The sequence below is a fragment of the Homalodisca vitripennis genome, chromosome 2 (assembly GCF_021130785.1).
Source record: "Homalodisca vitripennis isolate AUS2020 chromosome 2, UT_GWSS_2.1, whole genome shotgun sequence".
Lineage (NCBI taxonomy): Eukaryota > Metazoa > Arthropoda > Insecta > Hemiptera > Cicadellidae > Homalodisca > Homalodisca vitripennis.
The window spans coordinates 47,021,264-47,042,901 of record NC_060208.1 but is presented as its reverse complement, the minus strand read 5'-3'; the positions used below and the strand labels follow the sequence as shown (position 1 = coordinate 47,042,901).

The window sequence follows — 21,638 nt, the reverse complement described above, 5'->3', positions numbered from 1 at the left end:
AAGATTTGACTGTTGGCAAATTGTAACCTTATTGGGTACAATTAGTAAGAAATATCTTTTTCACTTTTTCAGGGTTTCAATTTTATACATAGAATGTGTATCAAGTTTTTAAATGGTTCAGGAACAATGTTTTGTGTGCCATTCACTGATATATGGTAGTATCACAGATAAACACAAATTTAAGACAATTCAAAAGTATTAAAACTTGCTTTCTTGGAATACATGTATATTTAAAAAAGGAGTGTTTTCAAATTTATTACTTTTTTATGAATATACATCTGAACATTTTGAATACCACTCAAATGTAGGTAATGATGCTGTCAAGGTCAAACAATATTCTTTTTTAGAGATGTAGCCTCTAAAAGTGTTTTATAATAATAACATAATATTAATAAACTTTTGACACTTTTAAACTTTTATTTTTCGTACGATGTACATTTCGGAATCATTGATTCCATCTTCAGGTACAAAATAAGGTTAAGTTAAAATAAATAATTAAAATCAATTTGTCATGTGTTTTTTACTATCTTGGTGGCTAAATTTGTTGTATTTAATTTCATGTGATATCATTCATTGTATATTGTTTAAAAGTCTATCGAATAATAAATTTTTTGTTAGAAAATCTTTGTCATTTAATAATATATTATGATTAATTTTGGCACTTTTGTAATTAATTACAAAAGTGCCAAAATTAATCAAGTTTTCTAACAAAAAATTTATTATTCGATAGACTTTTAAACAATATACAATGAATGATATCACATGAAATTAAATACAACAAATTTAGCCACCAAGATAGTAAAAAACACATGACAAATTGATTTTAATTATTTATTTTAACTTAACCTTATTTTGTACCTGAAGATGGAATCAATGATTCCGAAATGTACATCGTACGAAAAATAAAAGTTTAAAAGTGTCATTATTAATATTATGTTATTAATATTCTTTTGTTTAGTATACAAGTTCTTGTAACAGTAACAAATATACAATCAGCTGATTGTCTTATAACAAAAATAATTTGTATTATTATTATTTAAAACTAGCAATCTGTTAAAAAAATATGCTTTGTATAAGTGACCAATGCACACATGTGCTTGTTTCCACATACTGGTTTGGCAAGATGGTAATTGGCATAATATTCAATCAAAGATAAAATAAAGGTATTTTTAAAACTTTATCTTGACCCATCAAAGTGTTAACTTCAGACTGCCTAAATGCTATTCATATAAAAGTAGAAAAATTGTTTTTTAGGCTTGAATTGAACTTTCAGGTTTGAAATATTCTTGAACAATATGTAGGTTGTTTTAGGATAGTTATTTTGGTTGTATATCCTTTTACTGGTGTACCAGGGCTGTAACATTGGCATAAATAAATTTCCTGAATTCTGTCTTTGTAATATCAGCACACTAAACAGGAGATCAGATTCCTGTGGTATGCTGTATTTAAGATGCCTAAAATTGTTTCCCCTGTGTGTCAGGTGATGCAAAATAACAAGAACGGGATAAGATCATTTATTTCACTAAGAGGTTTTTCCATCAAAAACAATGTCTTATGCTACAGTTACATCAATAAATACAACAGTAGCTTAAAGTTTCTTTTAAAACCCATTCCAATGAAGTTTTGCAAGTGCAAGAACAATGCAATGGCATTCTAGCTTGAAACCAGTTTTTCTCATTGCGATGCTTGCATTGATGGAAAGATTTCTATTGTAAATAGTTCTCTGAGATCGTAGGAAACACTGAAGGGCTATTGTACAATAAATTACAAGCTGCTTAGGTTGCTCCTTACCCTCAGCTAGTTTTATTTTCAATATGTGAAACATCTCAGGTATATCATTATTATTAGAAATACAAATGTGTAAATTGTTACAAATTATGCGGTGTCCATTTTTTGGTTGGAGAATGTTAAAAGGCAGTGTATATTACTATCAGAATTATTTATGAATTTGGTAAAGAGGTGATTAAAACAAAAACATCTGTGTCTTTGCTGGTAAAATGCTTTGTGGCTTTAAATGGTACATACTAACTTTTCTTTAATTCGTTAAGCTTTTAAGTAATTCAACTGTTGGTAAACAGTATTCACTAATTTCTCTCCCTTAGCGTTTTCAAGAGAGTTGAGAAGTTTATGAGCCACATCATAGTCCATTACATCTTACTGACCTCACAGGTCTTCACACTTCTGACTCAAACCTGATATGAAGTGAAATAAAAGTAAAACCAAAATGTCTTATTTACATACTTTATAGTGAAGAGGTATAGATTGAAAATAAATTAACAGATTAAATGCCTTTAGTTATAAACAAGTGAATACAATCTCACACATTTGTTTTCATGCATTTTATGGGTAATATTGTTTGTTAGGCTACATCTGTTGGCTCCCAATATAAACCATAAACAAGGAAAGAATAGATATATTGTAATGAGTTTAGTAAAAGTAAATGATAATATCACACAAAACAAAAATAATTGCAAAAAGTAGGGTACCGTAGCATTTTATGATTTTTAACTAGGAAATATTTTATTTTGTAAAACTAAAAAATATAATAAGAGTGATAAGATAAGGAATTAGAATTTTGTAAATAACTGCTTGAATAATATCTTTTTTGGCATAGGAATTTGGCTTTAGGATCTTAAAAGTAATTGTTTTGTAAGACATACTTCCCAAAATATTACATTATAGCTCATATAAAAAAACAAGCAAGGATATTTTTAAAAGTTCTAACAAAAGTCTTTAATTGTAGAAGAAATAATACAACATGAATTTAATTTAGTTTATTTCCAACGCTTTATATATAACTTCCAAATAAATTGCTTTCTAAATGCATACCTAAGAAATTCACAACTATGGGACTTTATAACATTTGATTGATGATGATATCACTATTATTAATGGATTGTTTATTGCAGTTAATTGAAATGTATTAAATTGGCTTAAATGTTCAGTAAAAAAAACCAATTGCAGTTATCAAAATCATCAAATGAGTTCAAGATTTTTAATATATTTTGATTTGATACAGTGTTGACCTATATCACTTATATAAACTTAAGTAGTATCATGGGCATTAGATAATTACAGTGTAGAATGTGTGATAAAACAAGATAAGTTATTGATATAAATTGAGAATAATAAAGGCACAAGGCTATATCGCTGAAGAATTCCATTTCTAGTATTATTGTGAAAGTTTTGAATTTTGCCTGTATGAAAATGACTACATTCTAGTTTGTCTTAAGATTGGAATAAATTTAATGTTCTACCACTTAAAACACCAAATTTTAATATCTGTAATAATATTTAGATGTAAATGTTTTTTAAAAATCACAGAATGCAATAAATTAAATTCACCATTATAATCGTAAAAATGCTTGGCCACTGGATCTTTAGACATTTGTAAATATTGACTGTGGTAGTTTCAGAACTTTTAAGCTAGATATTAAATATATTACTATCATGGCTTTTACGGCAGAAGAATGCTTCGCCAAAATGTTCCGATACACCATAAACTATACCCAGTAACTTATCATCTACAAACCTAAATTTAGGAATTTTCCCCTTTTATTGCACTCTACATATAAAATGTAGTAGTTTTCTTGTAGTGTTATTATATTGACTATTTTATAACACCACTTGGCAAAGACAATGCACTTGGACCTAACACACACTTAATACTACACACATACACAATTTTAAAGATTTTTAAAAGGGCTGTATTTACTCTGTGCAGTAAGAGATATAACTGGGAGATTGTGCATTGTGACAGTTCGGTTACTAAAACTGTCATTTGAATAGTAACATCGAAAGCACGTATAGCTTAGGGCTTCTTGCTGTGAATACAAACATCATGATCACACGGTTATATTTTGTTTTACTATGCAGCAATGGACTCATTTCACAGTTAATAAAAAATGGCATTGTAATGCTGTAAAGAGGTATAAATATGTCTTCAGTTTTATTGGCTGAGTCAAGCGTAGAGCAGTCAACACAAAAAATCATTTTAAACAAGATTTAAAAGCAGTATAAACTTCAAAAGATAGAATATATTGTATGCTGAGTGTGGATCCGTTAATTTAACAGTGGTAAATATTTTGCGTCCTAGCACAGTGTGATGCCACATGATGTGATTATTGGTTTGGACTGATTTAATACCACTACAGACTTGCCAGGACTATAGGAACTAAGAACACTGTACTGCTGTCTTATTTGGGATATGTTGGAATAGGCTTGCTCTGTCATAAACTCCTGCCAGTTGGTCATATAAACAAAGTGGAGTCTATACAAAGGGAGTTTATCAGGTTGGTGGAAATTAGGTTGGGCTACATGTTACAGCTTTTCTAAAGGTTCTACATCTTCCAAATTTGCAAGTAAAATGCTGTATAAGTGACATGATCTTTCTTGACACATTTTTAAACAGTGCCACCGATTATCCTAAAGGCTGAACTACTAGATACTGACTACTTCAGAAAATCCACTGGTCCGTGTTGTCAAGACCTCTTTAGCAACACGTGATAATAATTATCAAAGCCCACATCTGACGTTACGAAGACCTCCTAACACCAACTGTTGGAATATTACAGGCTAGAAGCCAGGAGCCAATTAGCACTGTAAAGGCACACAATTAGGGTTTTCTTGAAATAGATAGAGGAATTCCTCAGAAAGAAATTGATCGTCAGCTATACTAATTCTGGCGGAGGTCATATTGGGAGGGTATCAAAATGGTTACACATATGAGGCAATAATGTTTTCTCAGATTATATTTTTCCTAGTTTGACACACTTAATACCAATCACCTGGAACATAAAAGATGCTAAATCAACATTAGATAATCATATGAAGACGCGTAAAGAAGCAATTTCCAATATATTTACTTAGTTAAATGACAATATAAGTATCAGTCTGACAGTCAGTTTTAAGTGTATCAAGATTATTAAAACATAATCTGAGGAAAAACTTATTGGTTCATATTTTTAACATTTTTGATACCTACCCTAACAGTTCGATTCAATACTCACCTACCCTCCGCCAAAAATAGTGCGGCTGACAATAAATTTTGTTTTAGGGGAAATTTCTCATTGATTTCAAAAAACCAGATTGTGTCCTTACACAATGCAAATTTGCTCTTTCCTCCTGGACTGTTGGATTTCAATTACTGGTTAATCTTTGGACTTGTATTAGGCTCTCTTCAGCCTAATAAGGAATCTTTGACTAAAGTAGAAGTTGTTTTTATTTTTAGTTTAAGTTATATTATTAAGCATATATTGTATACCAACTATAATAGTGTTGACACAGATTTGGTTTATTCATTGTTCGCACATTATGTACTGGCTGTATGCTGTTAATGTTTAAAAACAAATAAATACATTTTTTTAAATGCAACTCAGATTTATGAACATTTTTTCAAATGAACAAATTGCTATAAAAACAGAATAACCACCTAAATTATATCAGTGTGTTACAAATTTTAATTAAAAGTGGTACTTTCTTTTTCTGTGGGGTGGCCTATTGCTTTGTCCTAAGCATCAGTTTAGGTTATACATGAAACAGAACCTTTGCACTAAAATTGGAAAAAGCCATTTTAACTGCGACAATAAAACATAAAATGAAGATTTGTAGAAAAATTCAAGACTCCTTTATTTTGTATCAAAACAGACGACTTTGTACTTACCTGATTTGGCATAAAGTATTTAATAACATAGGCTACATTTTCAGTTATTTATAAATATAAAATCATAAAAGTGTAAAAATGTATGTACTTTATTTTTCTATAAAATATATTATATAGGTTTCAGTGTTGATATTAATTAGTAAATCCTACCTTTAGTAGTTTTTCAGGTTTTTATAAATTTAAAGAGTTTATCAAATGTAACAATAGGAAATGAAAGTTCTGTCACCAAATAGTAAGGTCGTTCAGTTAGATTTACACATTGTCTATTTGACGAACTCAAAAAAACACACAACAAACTAAAAACAAACGTAATTATTTTTAAAATGATTAATATTCCCGCACAATTCAAAGTAATCGCTGCACAAAATAATATCAACTTCCACGTAGTCAGTAAAATAACACAGCACCTATCTGCAAGCAGACGCGTAGACCAATGAGAAAGTAGATACACAACTACAAAGAGGATTCACTTCATAAAGAGAAACCAAATTCCTCAAAACAGACGAAAGTTGATTGTTTCTAACCACTTTGCATTGAATGTAATTGACATCTGAACAAAACAAAAGCTAGTAAAAATGTAATCGTATATAGTCTCCATGTCGAACGTCGGACATTTTTGCTAAAGGATAAAGATACACCTTATATAACGTATTAGTGTCGGTAACTGTGTTATCCGATGGAAACGTATACCTAAACGGGGATAACGTTTTAGCACCAACACACTGTTATTTCAGTAACAGCTGAACTTCATTGTGCAGGCGAAGGCGCAGTCAAATTAAAACGTTCTGATTGGATTTTCCGTTCTTATAATAGGCCAGTCACTTGGTATGTAAGGATAGCAAAAATTACAGAAATCTGAATTTTTGGTATGTTGTTATGACATTTTAGATTAAGTCACGTTAGCAGCTTCGAAATCCTTAAGCTTTTGAGAGTCAAAAACAACTTTGAATTTTAGGACTTTTTGCTGTCTTTTTTTGCTGTTATAACTCGTTTTTTATAGCCCAACCGCAGCTCTGCAGGCCCTATATTTTCCAAAACATTGGATTTTATTCATCTTTTGGCAAGAATATTGGATATAAATGATGACTCCACGGGGAAAGTTATATGTAAGACTGTTACACAGAAGTTATTTAGATTTAATCTAAATACAGAACGGTCTGTAGGTCCAATAGGTCTCGTTGTCGTTACCTGTATAAAACTAAAAGTTAGGAAAGTCGTATTGTTCAATAAATTGACCGAGACGATAAATTCTTAAGAAAATAAAGTTTTTATTTACAGGAACTATAACTAACTACCAAACATACAAGTAAAAAGTTAAATGGTACGCCGAGGTGAGAGTTAAAGCTCCCGTGTAGAAGAGGGGAGGTAGTAGTGTCTATCGTCGAAGGGAACGCCTGATGACTCCTGCAACAGATTTAAACCACAACATAAATTTGTAGTCATGTAATGCGTCACTTATCAATTTTGAAGCTGCAACGAACTAAAATGTAATACAGTGTACGTACATATTAAAAATATCTCTTACCTTTCATTTTGAACGAGAATGCCTCGATTTCTTACTGTCTGGCTCCGGCTCCATTGTTTCTTGTGACTGTTGGAGCTCTACTACAAAGTAGTTTCGTCCATATCTTCGTCTTCCTCTTTCGAGTCTGCTAAGACATGCGAGGTGTTGCGACACATCTTGCCTTAGCAGATTTCGCAAAGAACAAAGCACTTGATCCCTAATCTTTGGCATGAACAGGTCCCACCACCTCACCTTCTTTCGTAGATTTACACGAAATCATGTTCAGTAATGCTGAGGGCACTGGATCTTGTGTTGTGGTGGTAGCAGTTAGCCATTATTTGGCTTCTTGTCCAACCCCATATGGAGAGTTCTTTTTCGACACCCACCCACTTATGAACCTGGTTGAATGTTCTGAAGGAGTGCTAGGCCGCTGCTTCTTGGGTTGGGAGTAGACAAGCAAGCTGGAATTTTGCACTCGCAGCAGACCTAGGGAAAAGTTCGTAGCTTTTGACGAACGCTTCACACCCTTGATAAGAAGGGTTTGCTCAAAACATCCTCATTTACCTTCTGTACTGATATATTGTGACAATCGGTGCAATTTTAGGTAGTACCGTTTGTGGTACTTACCCTAAGGGGCAACAAGTTCATTTATACACGGAAGAAGCTAAAGAATCTGTTGTCCTCATTCACCAGCTTGTCTAGTCTTTTCACGATCGATTCTTTCACTTTCACTTAATAGTGTTCATTTAGTAGACGTCTGGGAATTTTTATCTGTTTCTCTAAATATTTACTGGAGAATTTTCACTGCAAAGGAAACAACTATCTACAGTGATGTAGCACCTTGACCCCGACACACTTATCACCCTCCCCCCACATGATGGCTGAGTTGATGAAACATCTCCTCCGTGCCGGGTGGATGCTTTCACATTACTTTTCACAGTGTACCTCATTCAATTTCACAAAAGCCTTATATTCTCTTCAAGCCCACGTTTCCGACTCACTTATATTAGCGCCTGAGGAAAAAATCCTGTATGTTTTTACTGTCACTGTTCGTTCTCCAAGCACTCCCCGACACACGAAACAAACACCCGACGGGGGTAACGCCGACATACGATATAACAAAAAAGAAAGTACTTCAAACACTAATACGATCGAGATTCGGATGGTTTTTGTCGTGCAAGCAATGAGGCTAGGAACGGAGCAGGTCTGATGACGCTTTCCTGGTATCAGGTTAATACCAATAGCGTAGTGGAGCGAGGTGTGTTGGAGAGGCGGGGAGCGGAAGACTAAATTAACAGATATATAGACTGAATATAAATAATATTGATATAAACAATTCGTTCGATTTAATTATTATTCGAATTATATCGCACACTGTATATTATTGTTACAATGTTTGTGCTGTAACCAGCACTGTAATATAACAAACATTGTAACAATAATTATTACACACTGTATATTATTGTTACAATGTTTGCTATATTAAAACTTGATTATATGCATACAATGCTTTTATCCTGACTTAATATTATAGGTAACAATAATACTTAATCAAAAAAGTATGTATAACTTCGTTACTATGTTGATAAATAATTCGGTCTATCTATCTGCTAATCTCCTCTTCCGCTCCCTGCCTCTCCAACACACCTCGCTCAATCAATATATTTAAATGTTAATTGTAACATTTAAATATATTGATTCAATGCCACAAATTTAGACTAAGAAAAGTTAAATATATGAATAAGCGTTTTATTTTATAATAATGCACACATCATGTTTATTAAGTTATAATCATACAGCAACATGAATTTGAATATAATAAATAAGAGTTCATGAAGGATTTCTTATTACATTTTTGAAGTGTTTACTATCGCAGCTTACATTATTATTTTCTAACTCAGTTCCTAATATGTACTTTAATCAAACATATGTACATTATATTCTAAATGTGAATAATCCCACTTATCTGGATTTAGTCTCTTAGTTTACTTGCAACTAACGTTAGTTCAATGCCAACCTGTACAAACAGGAATATAAATTAGGACTGTTAGGCAATTTTGTCAATTTAGGTAATCAGTCTTAAATAAAAATGTACATGAGGTATACATGTAGAGTCATGAAGTGGCATGTTTTTATTGACTTATAAATTAATAAAATTGTATTATTTCAATTTAAAATAATGTATAAAAATTTAATGATAAATATTTTTTTCTCAACTAATAACATTTTTCATATAAAAAATGCCACTCTCAGAAGCTATAATTCATGTACATGCTCTAAACCATTTACACAGATTAATCTTTAGCCGTTTTTATTTAGACCTAATTAGAACATTGCTTAAATATTTTACTTTAAATAACTATAATTTTACGGGGACAGACAAAAACTCCCTCTCCCCGCCTCTTTTGCCTCTATGCAAGGACGTTATCCTAAATAGCAATTAATTTAACATACAAATATTTACCACATTCAAAATTGGTTGTATCACCTTAACGATAATTTAAATCAATCTCTTTTACGTCTCAGTTTGCCGCCATAGTACACTATGTTACTTATTTAGATACAACGGAATTTTTATAATTTCTCCAGAGATTGAATCTTAACGTTAAGCTGAGAAAAGGGCCATAGTGAATTATTAATAAACAGAATAGCATTAATAATAAAATAACTGAGGATGATGTGTTATATGAACTAAAATGAATTAGAACCTTTAACCCTAGAACTGGCGGTCATTTCATCCTGTAGTGTCGGGCTGTTTTGGAGCTTCGCGCAAGGTTTTTTAAAAAAAAATTATTAAAAATATAAAATAAAAGCAATATAAATAAGAGTATATATTTTTGTGTTCAGAATTAAACGTAGAATTGCACTATATTGTAAAAATTAACCATCAAAAATTTTCTAATAAACACTTTTTTTAATCAAATATAAAATTTACGAAAAATATTTCTTAAATTTGGGGGGGACCATACCTAGCAAATGAAGTTATAGTGAGAAATATTTATAAGTGAGATAGCCATTCTGTGTCAAATTTTATCTAGTTTCAGAAAAACATAAACATTATACACATTTATGAAAGCATCATAAAGCTATAGAACAAAAAGCAGCGATGCGTATAAATTCTGAAAATCGGGTGTACACGTAAGACTTTGGTAAAACAAGTTTTGCTAATACATTTATCTATGAATACATGTTATTTTACATATTTTATTACTTAGAATAAAATAGAATATACAGTAGTAATGAAATAATTACCATAAATTATTTTTTGAAAAGTAAAAAAAGTTAAATTTTGCCATTATTCAAAAATTTTGCGAAAAATTTTCATTCAGCAAAATATAAAATAGTTTCTAAAGCTTGTACTATATCAAAATTTATAAATTTATGGTTTATAAGTAATAAGAAATATTATGTAGTTAGAAAACTATAAATATAACTAAAGATATTGAAAAAATATAGAATAACCCAAACAGTTATTATATATAACCAAAGAAATTACAGGAAATATATATTATTTTATTGTGAAAACTATCTATTTACCAAAAATAAATAGTTACTTCAGAGCTAAAAGAGTGCTATAAATAACGTTTAGTAAGTGAAAACAATAACAAACTATGTAAAAAGAATTTTAGCCAAGTCATTTTGCCATAGCCTACACAAAGCCGGTAATTTCTCAAACATATTTCAGTAAATAGAAATTGATTTATTCTAAAATATATATGTTTACACTACTACGACATCAAACAACACACTACACATTAAATACGACACTAAAACACGCGTAAAACTATTAAAACTTACAAATATCCACAGCTCGGCACGAAAGTGATACAGAACGGCAGCGGCAATATGGCGGTCACAACAAACGGCGTCGCGTTTTCTTTTACGTTCAAAATAACAAGCTTGCTACGTCATAACCATAATACAAAGAGGAATAAAACTCATCTGTTCCTTAGCATTTTTCTTCCCGAATCCAATGGTGCATGAATTATATCGATACGTTACCGGAGTATATTATAAAAAAGTAATTATACGAGGGAATGTTTGATCGACAAAATTTTGACGGTTAACACCACAAAAAGCGGCATTAACCGACATAATTATGTCGATTAACAGTTCTAGGGTTAACAGTACAAGATATCAATAAATGCACTTATTTGGATAAAAACGTTGAAATCAAACAACTCAATTGCTGTAGTGAGGTTAACTTTAGCATGAGTTTATTATTACATAAATGACCTAATTTATATTCATAGTCACCAGATACATGACAATATAATTAACTCGCTAGAGATACGCCAGCGAGCGATATCTACAGTCACGTTAGCAAAAAGTTGAGCAAATGATTCTCGGTAGTCTTATAATGGTGGAATATCGAATATGCCTACTATAAGAAAATTCAATAAATATAATATCTAAATAATATATGTCATATTATTGATTCAACAATCGAGCTGGAGCTTAAAAAACTACCGGTACGCCAAAAATAATCTCATCAACTAGAACAGCGCATCACATATTATATTATCGTACTGTGTGTATTCAAAGCATGTTCAATTGATTTACATTAATTTCCGTCTCCTTTTATAAAGCTTTCAATGAGTTCGAAAATTAATTGTTGTTAGTGCCTGCCCAATTCATAGTGAATCCGGATAAATCATCAATACCTACCTCAATATCCATGAAAACATCTTCATATCCATGTATATTTTCTGAAAGATTTTCGTTCAGTGAGAAAAGGTTGCTCAGATGGACTCCTACAATATCTAGCTCAGTGCCTCGTAGTGGTAGAGAAGAATCAGAGAGATTATCCAACGAGCATTAATCACTTTAGAACAAAATAACAGTAGATTTAAAAAACAATATATTTGCAATAGGTAGTACATTATTTACTTAATTTTTCAGATGTCTTTTTTATAGTACCTTGTGCGGAGCTTTAATTTCGTTTAGCTCAGACAGCAGTTTAGATAACTAGAATTAAATTGTAAGGAATAAAATTGTGGTACATTTTCATATCCTAAATTTAAAATTAAAGGAACAATATTACACACATGGCATAGATTTGGAAAATTTGTAAATTTGGCTATAGTATCTATTTTGATGGGTCTTTCTCTTTGAAATAAGTAAGTTTGGTTCCAATATCTGGAGAGTTCGTGTTGGTAAAACATTGCCAAAAAAGAACTCAGCAAACAATATTTATACAAGTTTGTATTTATTTTAAGAGCATTGTGGGTCGATATAGACTATCTTTTGTTGGTGATTTTTAAGTCGCTTGTCGCTTGACTAGATATTTTCATCCGTCTTATTTTCCTTAGGAGTTGTCTTAAAAACCTCTTCTCAAATATGTGTTTATTATCCAAAATAATTAATCATTAATATAACCTGTCAAAAGCTGTTTCATTTAATGCTGTACTGGAACTTGTTTGTCGTCAATATTACTCCAGCAATTCGTTATATAGACTACATTAACAAGTGTTCTTAACATAATACAAAATTAACGGAAGTTTTAATGTAACGTTTATAGAAGGTTAATATAATTAACATTGCCAGTTTTGATTATCCACTGGCTGTAAATTCTCCACAACACGAAATATTACATCTTGCTCTAGAGTTTTTAGGTTGAAGTCGCTCGAGCACATCCAACATAATTTTACTAGTGTACAGACAGCATTATGTGTAAATTTACAAATTATTTTCATACCAGTAATATAAAATAGTAAAATAAAATGAAAACATAATGAGAGAACTGAAACGAAAAGGGCTTTTTGTAACAAGAAAAACGAACTACAACACAAGCTTTACATCAAGCTGGCTGCAAGTGATGTTTTATTCAGTTTTATATTCGTGTATACCTGTTGATTCACATAGACTTTCTGACTCAATAATTTTTAAGACTAAGAGTGAATCGATTTTACTGTCCAGGTAAAAGAGTAGGCACACGATTGTTTTTACAACATTGTTAATTTTCATTTCCACACCAGCCAGAAACTTTGACACCACACTTGAAAGGGGTGTAACGAGTGTTTTTTGGACCAAGTGAAGAAACGTCTTATAGTTTTTTATCGTGAATTGCATTTCAATGACTGCTACTTGCATTCGACTGGCTACATCTTTGAATTTACTCGTATCATTTTGTTTGTTGGCCGATGGCAGATCAATTAAAAGATTCAGTATAAACTTTAAATATTCATCCACTTTAGCCTTAGTTTCACCGTCAAGCTCGTCTAAGGATGCAATGTCCGAGCCGAAACCTAGTGACTCACAGACTTTGTGGTGACGGACGTCATTGCTTTCCCAGGAATGTTTTTTGTCTTTGTCACATTTCCACTGTTCTGCCCTGTCCATGGGGTCTGCAACTGCAGGCGCCTGCAAGAAAGAATGGCACTGAGAACACAATTTGTAGAGTTGGACTTACAGATTTGTATAACTTCAAACCATTTCTTCTCTAGCTCGCATGATAAATATACCATATACGCCTGGACCTTCTCGGCTGTTGCAGATATTCCAACTATAAAGATTATCATTGAAAGATGGATAGCTGAGAAGTGTTGACATCATCACTGCAAGACCTGTCTCTAGAAGAATTTCACCAGCTCTTAAATATTCTGTCCTAGAACATGACACATATTACATAAAGGACTCTTGAAAACGTCATTACTCTAGTAAAACATTCTATCAAAGCTAAAATAATTCATATAAAATTGTAATACCTACAAAATAAAAATTCATATAAAGTGAAGTGAATTTTGAATTGGTGTTCTCGACCTGTGCTGTGCTGTAAGGTTACCAAGTCATCCTAGATTGTTGCATCTAATTAGAAAAAATAACATCTTTAGATAATAAAAAATAAAGCAACTCTCCCACTTTAACCTTTTAAGACGATCAAAATAAAATAAAAACCTCTAGAAATTGCTCAATATATTTCTTGATTTCTTGGAGTTTCTTATGAAATATTTTTATTCCCACTCTTAAAAAAACTGAAAATACGAAAAAATTGTTTTTTGTTTTTTATTGGTCTTAAGTTGGGAAATGTTCTTACACTTCTCATTTATAAAGGGGCAAAATAAAAAAACATTAAGGATTTTAACGAGCATTTCCTGATGCCTTTTATCTTATTTTTCACGATCAAAAAGTAATCAATAGACCTGCGATAATCACTCACCAATGCCCAAATTTGCAATCATTTTCGTACCTATAATCAGACTGAAAACAAATAAATTCACAATTTTATAATACCTTCAAGTTACAACAGTTTAGAAGCAGAAGTAATTACATTTGATATTATGTATGTATAAATGAAGATAATCTGTAATAGATGCAATACGTACTTCGTTCACCTGGAGTTATGTAATTTGCATAACTGGATTGACAAACAGAGGATTAAAGCACAACATTAACTACTCAGCAATATTCAAATACTGTCTAAGCGGGCACCTACAACAGCTTTAACTCGAGCAATATATGATAGAAAGAAAGAAAAGTTTTAGTTAGTAAATATGATATTTTTAGACAACACTGTATAGTAAAATAATACGAGCTTCACTTGTTTAATACACTGACGGTCTTCTGGAGCTAGGTTTTAATGCTACTGTGGATTATATGCCATTAGGAACGGCATATATGAAATGTGGATGATATTGGTTTAATAAGATGTTTAATTTGTTACTAATAATGTCATCTAATAAAACCGAGATGAGTTTTTTGAACAACGGAATGCAATCGGACAGCTCCTCAGAAGAAATAGCAAGTATGTGTAACGTTGGAGAATTCTAACGCACAATCTAGGATCTAAGGATCCTAAGGATCACGGCGTATTGATGTCATACCAGAGACGAGCCCTGGGTGCTTACTCCGTGCTTCCTAACTCACTTAGAGAAAGAGAGGGAGAGTGAGAGAGAGGGGGTGAGGGATAGGGAAAAGAGAGAGAGAGAGAGAGAGAGATAGAGTGAGAGAGAGAGAGAGAGAAATTGTCAATCTGTTTGGAAGGTCTTGTTGCCAGTCTCGAATACCCTCAAAATCCATTTTATTTTTATCTGCATCTTTTTTAAAGTATAGCATAGCCACTTTCACTTTATTTTTAAGGTTTTATTTTTTAGCTATAGTAGGAAGGGTTGATTCAATTGCTTTTTGAGTTTATCACTAGTTCACCTACCTTTTATTGCATGCAGTGTCTGGTATCTGACGCTGTCTCAGACTTGACTCCTTGGAATCTAGATGACGAAACTGTGTAAATGTCTCGCTTTGAGCATTTTCGTCGTCGACTTTCTTCGGATCTCTTTAGGCGAACATGACTCCAGATTCCAGGAGTCAAGTCCGAGACAGCGTCAGATGCTAGACGCTGCAATAAAAGAAAGGTGAACTAGAGCTAAATTCAAAATTCAAAGGAAAATATGGCCAACCCGGCACCTGCCACTTTCTGTCCTGGGCTATTCAGTATCATGACTGTGCAATACCCTGTGCCAGTGTTTGTGTATTATGCCACAGACGATAGATATTTCTATATAAAACATAAATATCTGTAGTCTGTGATTATACGTTGTTCGGTATAACTTTTTCTCGATATATTTTTCGTTTTATAATATATTCTTATAAATAAAAATGAATTGTAAAATATGTTGCTCCGCACTAATTTTAAGAACATATGGACCATATTGGGGTAATTCTTTTTTTTAATATCCATTATAATCCAAGGATTGTTTATGTGAAGAGAAAGAGAAAGAAAGAAGTTATATTTTTTTTTAAAATTGGAAATAATTTTGGTATTTATGTCCAATAATCAAAATTTAGCTGACATTAAACAGCTGTTGACATACAGCTAAAGATCGGCAAATTGGCAGAAACATCTGTTTAAATTTAAATTTTATATAAATACATATATTAAGTACACAGTCCTTGGCCAGTACTCTAATGCAGATATAAAAATTAAAAGTTAATATCTAAATGTTACAGATAGTGACGAATGTAAAATATTAAATGCACTGTAAATATTATTTTAAATAACGTTGTAAACCAAACTTAATGAACAAATTGTGAATGTTTTCGAATAAGGTACTCCAAACTGGTTTAACAGAAAACAGTGAAATGAACAATAACATACATATGAACTGTGTCAACTGTTGACACTTCTCTGCCTGTATATTTTTGGACACATCTCGTATTTTCAAGAAAAAGTGCGATCACATAAGAAGTAGAGATCTCTTCTTTACTTCGATTTTGAAAAGTGCGTGCAATGTTGTGAGAAAAACTAGCCTTATAAATAAAAATGAGTCGCGAAATGTGTCACTAAGCGTTAATCTCGAGAACAGCTGAACCAATTCGGCTAATTCTTTTTGCAACATATTCGTTGAAATCCGATGAAGAGAGATTGGAAAAGTTACTGGAATATTTTGGAATTCAGAAAAAAGTTAATTTTTATGTTTTATGACCCAAATTAAATAACACTAACAGCTTTTGGCGATGTCAACTAAAGTTCAGCTGAGTGGCAGAGTAATCTGTTTACGTTTAAGTTTTATAAAGTAATAACACTATAAAGTTATCATCCGCGGCTTCGCAAGCAATCTCGCGGGTTTTCCACCTATATGAGCACTTCTGATTCGAGTGAATTATATTTCCCGACGCCAATGTTGTTTGCTTTCCTCCCACTTTTTGCTTTGATCAAGAAAATATGTTAAAAGTGTAGCCTATAATTATGGTAATATTTTTACTTCAGTCTTGGTATTTTTTACTCCAAAGCTGATTTTGCCTCTCTCTAACCAATAATAATAATAATAATAATAATAATATATATATATATATATATATATATATATATATATATATATATATGTATACATACATACACAACTCTGAGAAGCCTACTTTTGTCAAAAGGCAATTTAGATAACTTTTATAAAAGTATTTAAATGCATATTAAAAGTTAAACTACATTGTCTCTTATATCTGCACTGCTAGCAGTTACCCACTGCTTTGTACGCAATTGAATAGGCGTTGGACGTTTATGACCTTTGCTGAGATCCAAGTGAATTATATTTCCAACGCCAATATTGAGTTTGCCTTGTTGCAACGATCAAGAAAATACGCCAGGAAGTTTATAATTACGGTTATTGTAATTTACTTAATTCTTTTTATATTTTGTTCCACAGTTCATTTTGTCCTCTCCCCCCAATCAAGAAAATATACTGTTCAAAGGGAGTCTTCGGAGTCAAATTCTGACCTTCTTATGTTTTAGGACATTTTCTAAGGTACATTAGTACTTACCTAATCGCTGAAAGGCGTTTAAAATTATAGTTACCTATTAGAAAATTTACTCACTATGAATGTAAAGAAATTGAAAATAATAAACAATGTTTACACAGAACAGGTGATTACATTTGACTGATTCATTAAATTAATATTACACAACTTTAGAGACCAAGATGGAGGTTTTCACTACTTTAAATACCAGAGAGGCGTAGCCCGGAGGGATTTTAGAAATAAGAATAGAACAAAAATTCATCTCAGGATCCGTCAGAATGTCCATGTAAAATTTCAGTACAATCGGTGCAGTATTTTACGCGTGAAAACAAAACGAACAAACAGACGCACTTTCACATTTATAATATTATATTAGGATTAGTATACAGTGCAGTACTTATAATAATCTGTAGTGTAATGCAGGTAGCAAAGACAAGTTAATATTTATATTACTTTAGATTGCGGCAGTGACTAATTAAAAACATCTAAAGCATTGCAAAACTATTGAAAAACACTTTTACCAACCAACCTTAATGAACAAAGCAGTGAACTTTTTCACGTAAGGTACTCCAAACTGGTAGGCTTGCTAGACACTTTGATATGGCATTTTAACAGTGGTTTAAGAAAAAACTGTGAAATGAACAGTAACATGCACCAACTGTGTCAACTGTTGACACTTCCCTGCATCTACATTTTGGAAACGTCGTGTTTTTTTTTTTTTTTTTTTTTTTTTTTTTTTTTTTTTTTCAAGACAAAGTGCATTCACATCAGGTACGGATTTGCCCTCGCATAAATTTGTGGTAGGGAAGACTATCGGTCTGAGGGACAGGGTATGAACCTTTGCGTGTTCAAGTAGGAGTTCAATTTGTCGGAAACGATCAAAAGTGCCACAATACCGAAGAAGATGTAATAGAAATTACTGGTTTTATGTTGGTGCAACTCTGTCTACCAGGTGTGTGACTGTCTTATATATGTCAATGCTTCTCTAAAGATAACCTTTCCTAAGACTATCTGGTTCGGGTGCCTATAAAACATCCTATTAAACATCCGTTTCTACGGTCCTCATTTTTTCCTCAAACGAGCTATTCGAATTAAGTTTCTCCCTGCTAGAGTGGGGCCAATCCCTAACTACAGATGGAACCATTTTTTGACCCTCATTAGCAGCCACTTTCTATTTTCCATATACTAACCGATTTTTGCTGCTTTGGTTCCGCCGTTCCGTTGCCGGAAGTAAAGAAACAGCAGAAATCGCTTTCTTCGTCACTATTTAATGAGAAAATTACAAAGGGACACATGAGGTTGATTACATCCGTCTTAGGAAGAAGTCCTTTTAGTCATGGTCTCAACTTCTACATTAGGTTCATACATTTCTGTATAAGTAATTGCAGATAAACCTGATTGGTTTGCACAGGCGTGAGCATCCAATGCTAGACTATATATGAGTCCCCCGAGTACCGAGGACTTATCTCATATCTACCTGGTGAGAGCCTTTTTAGAAATTTCCATGAAACTGTAACACCCCATGGTCGCTCTCAAATGCAATACCTGTTTCATGTTTCGTGGCATTTAAAAGAACAGAACGCTGAGAGCAGGAATATATTTTTTCTAGAGCCGAGCAGAAATCTTGTGAAAGATCACGAGAAGAGTCAATCTGTTATTTACTTTGTTTGCTGATCTCTTCAGGCTCTGGGACATGGCTACAAATTGGAATGTTCACAGCGCTGTTAGCAGGTCATTATTTTGAAGTTTTGGATTGGACTCTCATTAAGCAGTTGGTACAAAGAACGTTTAAAAAAACTTTCGAAATCCCTAGTTGTCTTTGCAAAAAAATCTAATGTCTAAAATTAAACGACAGTCCATTTGTATTGGCATTGCATCATTCAATTCATTTCATTTCATTCATAATTTCAATTTTCAATCATGAAATGTCTGATTTTTCTTCATTAAATTATTATTTGTATGTAAGATTATAAAATGAAAAATTTAACAAATTGATCCAATTTTAACTGCATGTATTAACAGAACCGTAAATATAACCAGTCAAGCCCACTCTTGCAATTTTAGTCTTGAAAGCGAGTTTGAGTTGAGAGGTCTGACGAGTTGGACGGCAACGAGACCATGATGCTCAAGCCCAACGTGCTTAGCGGTCCTGGAGTGAGACATTTGAAATTGTTGCCGAACGTAAGTTTCAGGATCCTAAGGCTAAGGCATCTGAGAGATACTCCCTCCTGCCCATCCTCCAGCTGACCAGTCTCAAATATAAATCCAACAAGAATAGCAGAGAAGATTCACCTGTTCAAGAATATAAATACACAGGTGCCTTATTTTTTACAATCGATAGTAAGATCGGAAGGCTTATAAAAACTCACCGATAATTTATTTAATTTTGGCACATATTTAGCCATTACTTAAATTACCTTGTTATTCAGAGATTCAAGATGATCAACATATAAATGTTTTAATAATAAAACACCACTACTACCAACTCCAACATGATAGTCAACACTGACACCTCAATAATCCTTAAAGCATTTGAATCCGTCCTTGTGAGGGATCCTAATGGCCGACACCAGCAAGCAAAGACAACTAGGGATTTCGAAAGTTTTTTTAAACGTTCTTTGTACCAACTGCTTAATGAGAGTCCAATCCAAAACTACAAAATAATACACCTGCTGACAGCGCTGTGAACATTCCAATTTGTAGCCATGTTTCAGAGCCTGAAGGGATCAGCAAACAAAGTAAATAACAGATTGACTCTTCTCGCGATCTTTCACAAGAGTTTTGCTCTGAAAAAAAAATCTAGCTCTCAACGTCCAGAACGCACGCTAATGGAGGCCTTAGGATGCCAGTGAATCCCAAGCGTAAATAACCTTACCAGATCATGTGAAGCTCTCACTAGATACGTCAATATGTCCTCGGTATTCTAATCATCCTGCATACAGACAGACCAATTATGTTTATAAAAAAATTAAATAAGACATCAGGGATGGCAGGTAAGGTGGCTAAAACTCGTAAAATTAGTCGGTGATCTTGTGTCCACTTAAAAAGTAAAATGTTGAGATCTCAGTCCAGTTCAACCAAACACTACAGTTTCTAAATACAAGCACATCCTCACACCCCATGCATGACCAAGAATAATTTTGTTGACACGTTTGACTGTAACGAACTCTGAGTTATGCATTTCTTTAACGAGTATGGTTGGTACATGTTTAGTTAAAAAAGTGCAAAACAAATTTTCATTTTTTACAAAAACCCTGCCATGGCGTTTGTGTACAAATGTCGACTGTGGCGAATTAAGAGTTTCTTAAAAAGAGGGGTTTGTTATAAAGTCACCAGCAAGTTAGTGTCTTCTCCATACATTTTTACGTTTGACGAAAAGAGGTTTGTCACCGAAATAAAGCCATCTCAGGCAATTGAGTCAGGATTTGTGGGTGAACCGATATACTCTCAATATCGTATATATTGTGCTGAGAGAGGTTTGCCAGTGATGAAATTGTTCACAACGGTGCCTGTTTTCCAACATAACCAAGAATATAGTTTTCTAGTCTCGCCATGAAGTTGGTAAAATGGGGCTGCTGGCGGATTCGTTGTATTCAAATCCTAACAATGACATACAGTTAGTAGTTAGTCATCTAGGGTTCTAGGAAAATCTAAGTTCGGTGATATCCAAGGACTGCACTCCTCCAAGGATGTGTCACTCAAGACCAACTGACCTTTGTTTGTGTTTTATTATACATTCTAGTTTTGGCCTGCATGTGGCTTTCACAGAAGTCTAGGGTCACTAAATCCGGAGGCGCAACCAAGTGGATGGCCGGTATCCTAGCGCCAATTACTAGTAGTGCCAGTCGGTGAGAAATCGTACCACATTGCGATCGTAGTGGTTTTTTGGCAGTCACAAAAAAATCGCAAAAATCGGTTAATAGAACAGGAACAAGGAAAATAGAAAGTGGCTGCTATGAGGGTGGAAAAGTTAGTTCCATTTGTAGCTAGGATTGGCCTCACTATAGCAGGGAGAAATGTGATTCGAATAGGTCGTTTGATGAGAAAATGAGGACCGCAGAAACGGGTGTCTAATAGAAACTCTTTAGGCGCCCGGACCAGACAGTCTTAGGAAAGGGTATCTTTAGGGAAGCATTAATGACATATATAAGACAGTCACACCCCTGATAGACAGTGTTGCACCAAAATAAAAACCAGTATTTTTATAATTTAGCTGATAATAAAGCAAATAATGACATTGTT

General features: G+C 32.9%; 1 protein-coding gene across 2 annotated transcripts in view; it reads right to left on the bottom strand.

The window, feature by feature from the left end:
- Positions 1-6,908: 6,908 nt before the first annotated feature.
- LOC124353892 overlaps positions 6,909-21,638 on the bottom strand; it is a 48,793-nt gene continuing 34,063 nt past the window's right edge. The window contains exons 2-3 of one of the 2 annotated variants that reach the window (XR_006921638.1): positions 13,427-13,529; positions 6,909-7,066 (exon numbers count right to left, since the gene is read on the bottom strand). Coding sequence is in view for 1 of the 2 variants with exons in the window: in XM_046803941.1 (XP_046659897.1) it covers positions 12,990-13,529 (540 nt within the window). In the remaining variant the exon portion in view is untranslated. Of the gene's footprint in view, positions 7,067-12,497; positions 13,530-21,638 lie in introns of those variants that run through there. The other variant, XM_046803941.1, reaches the window with a different exon arrangement.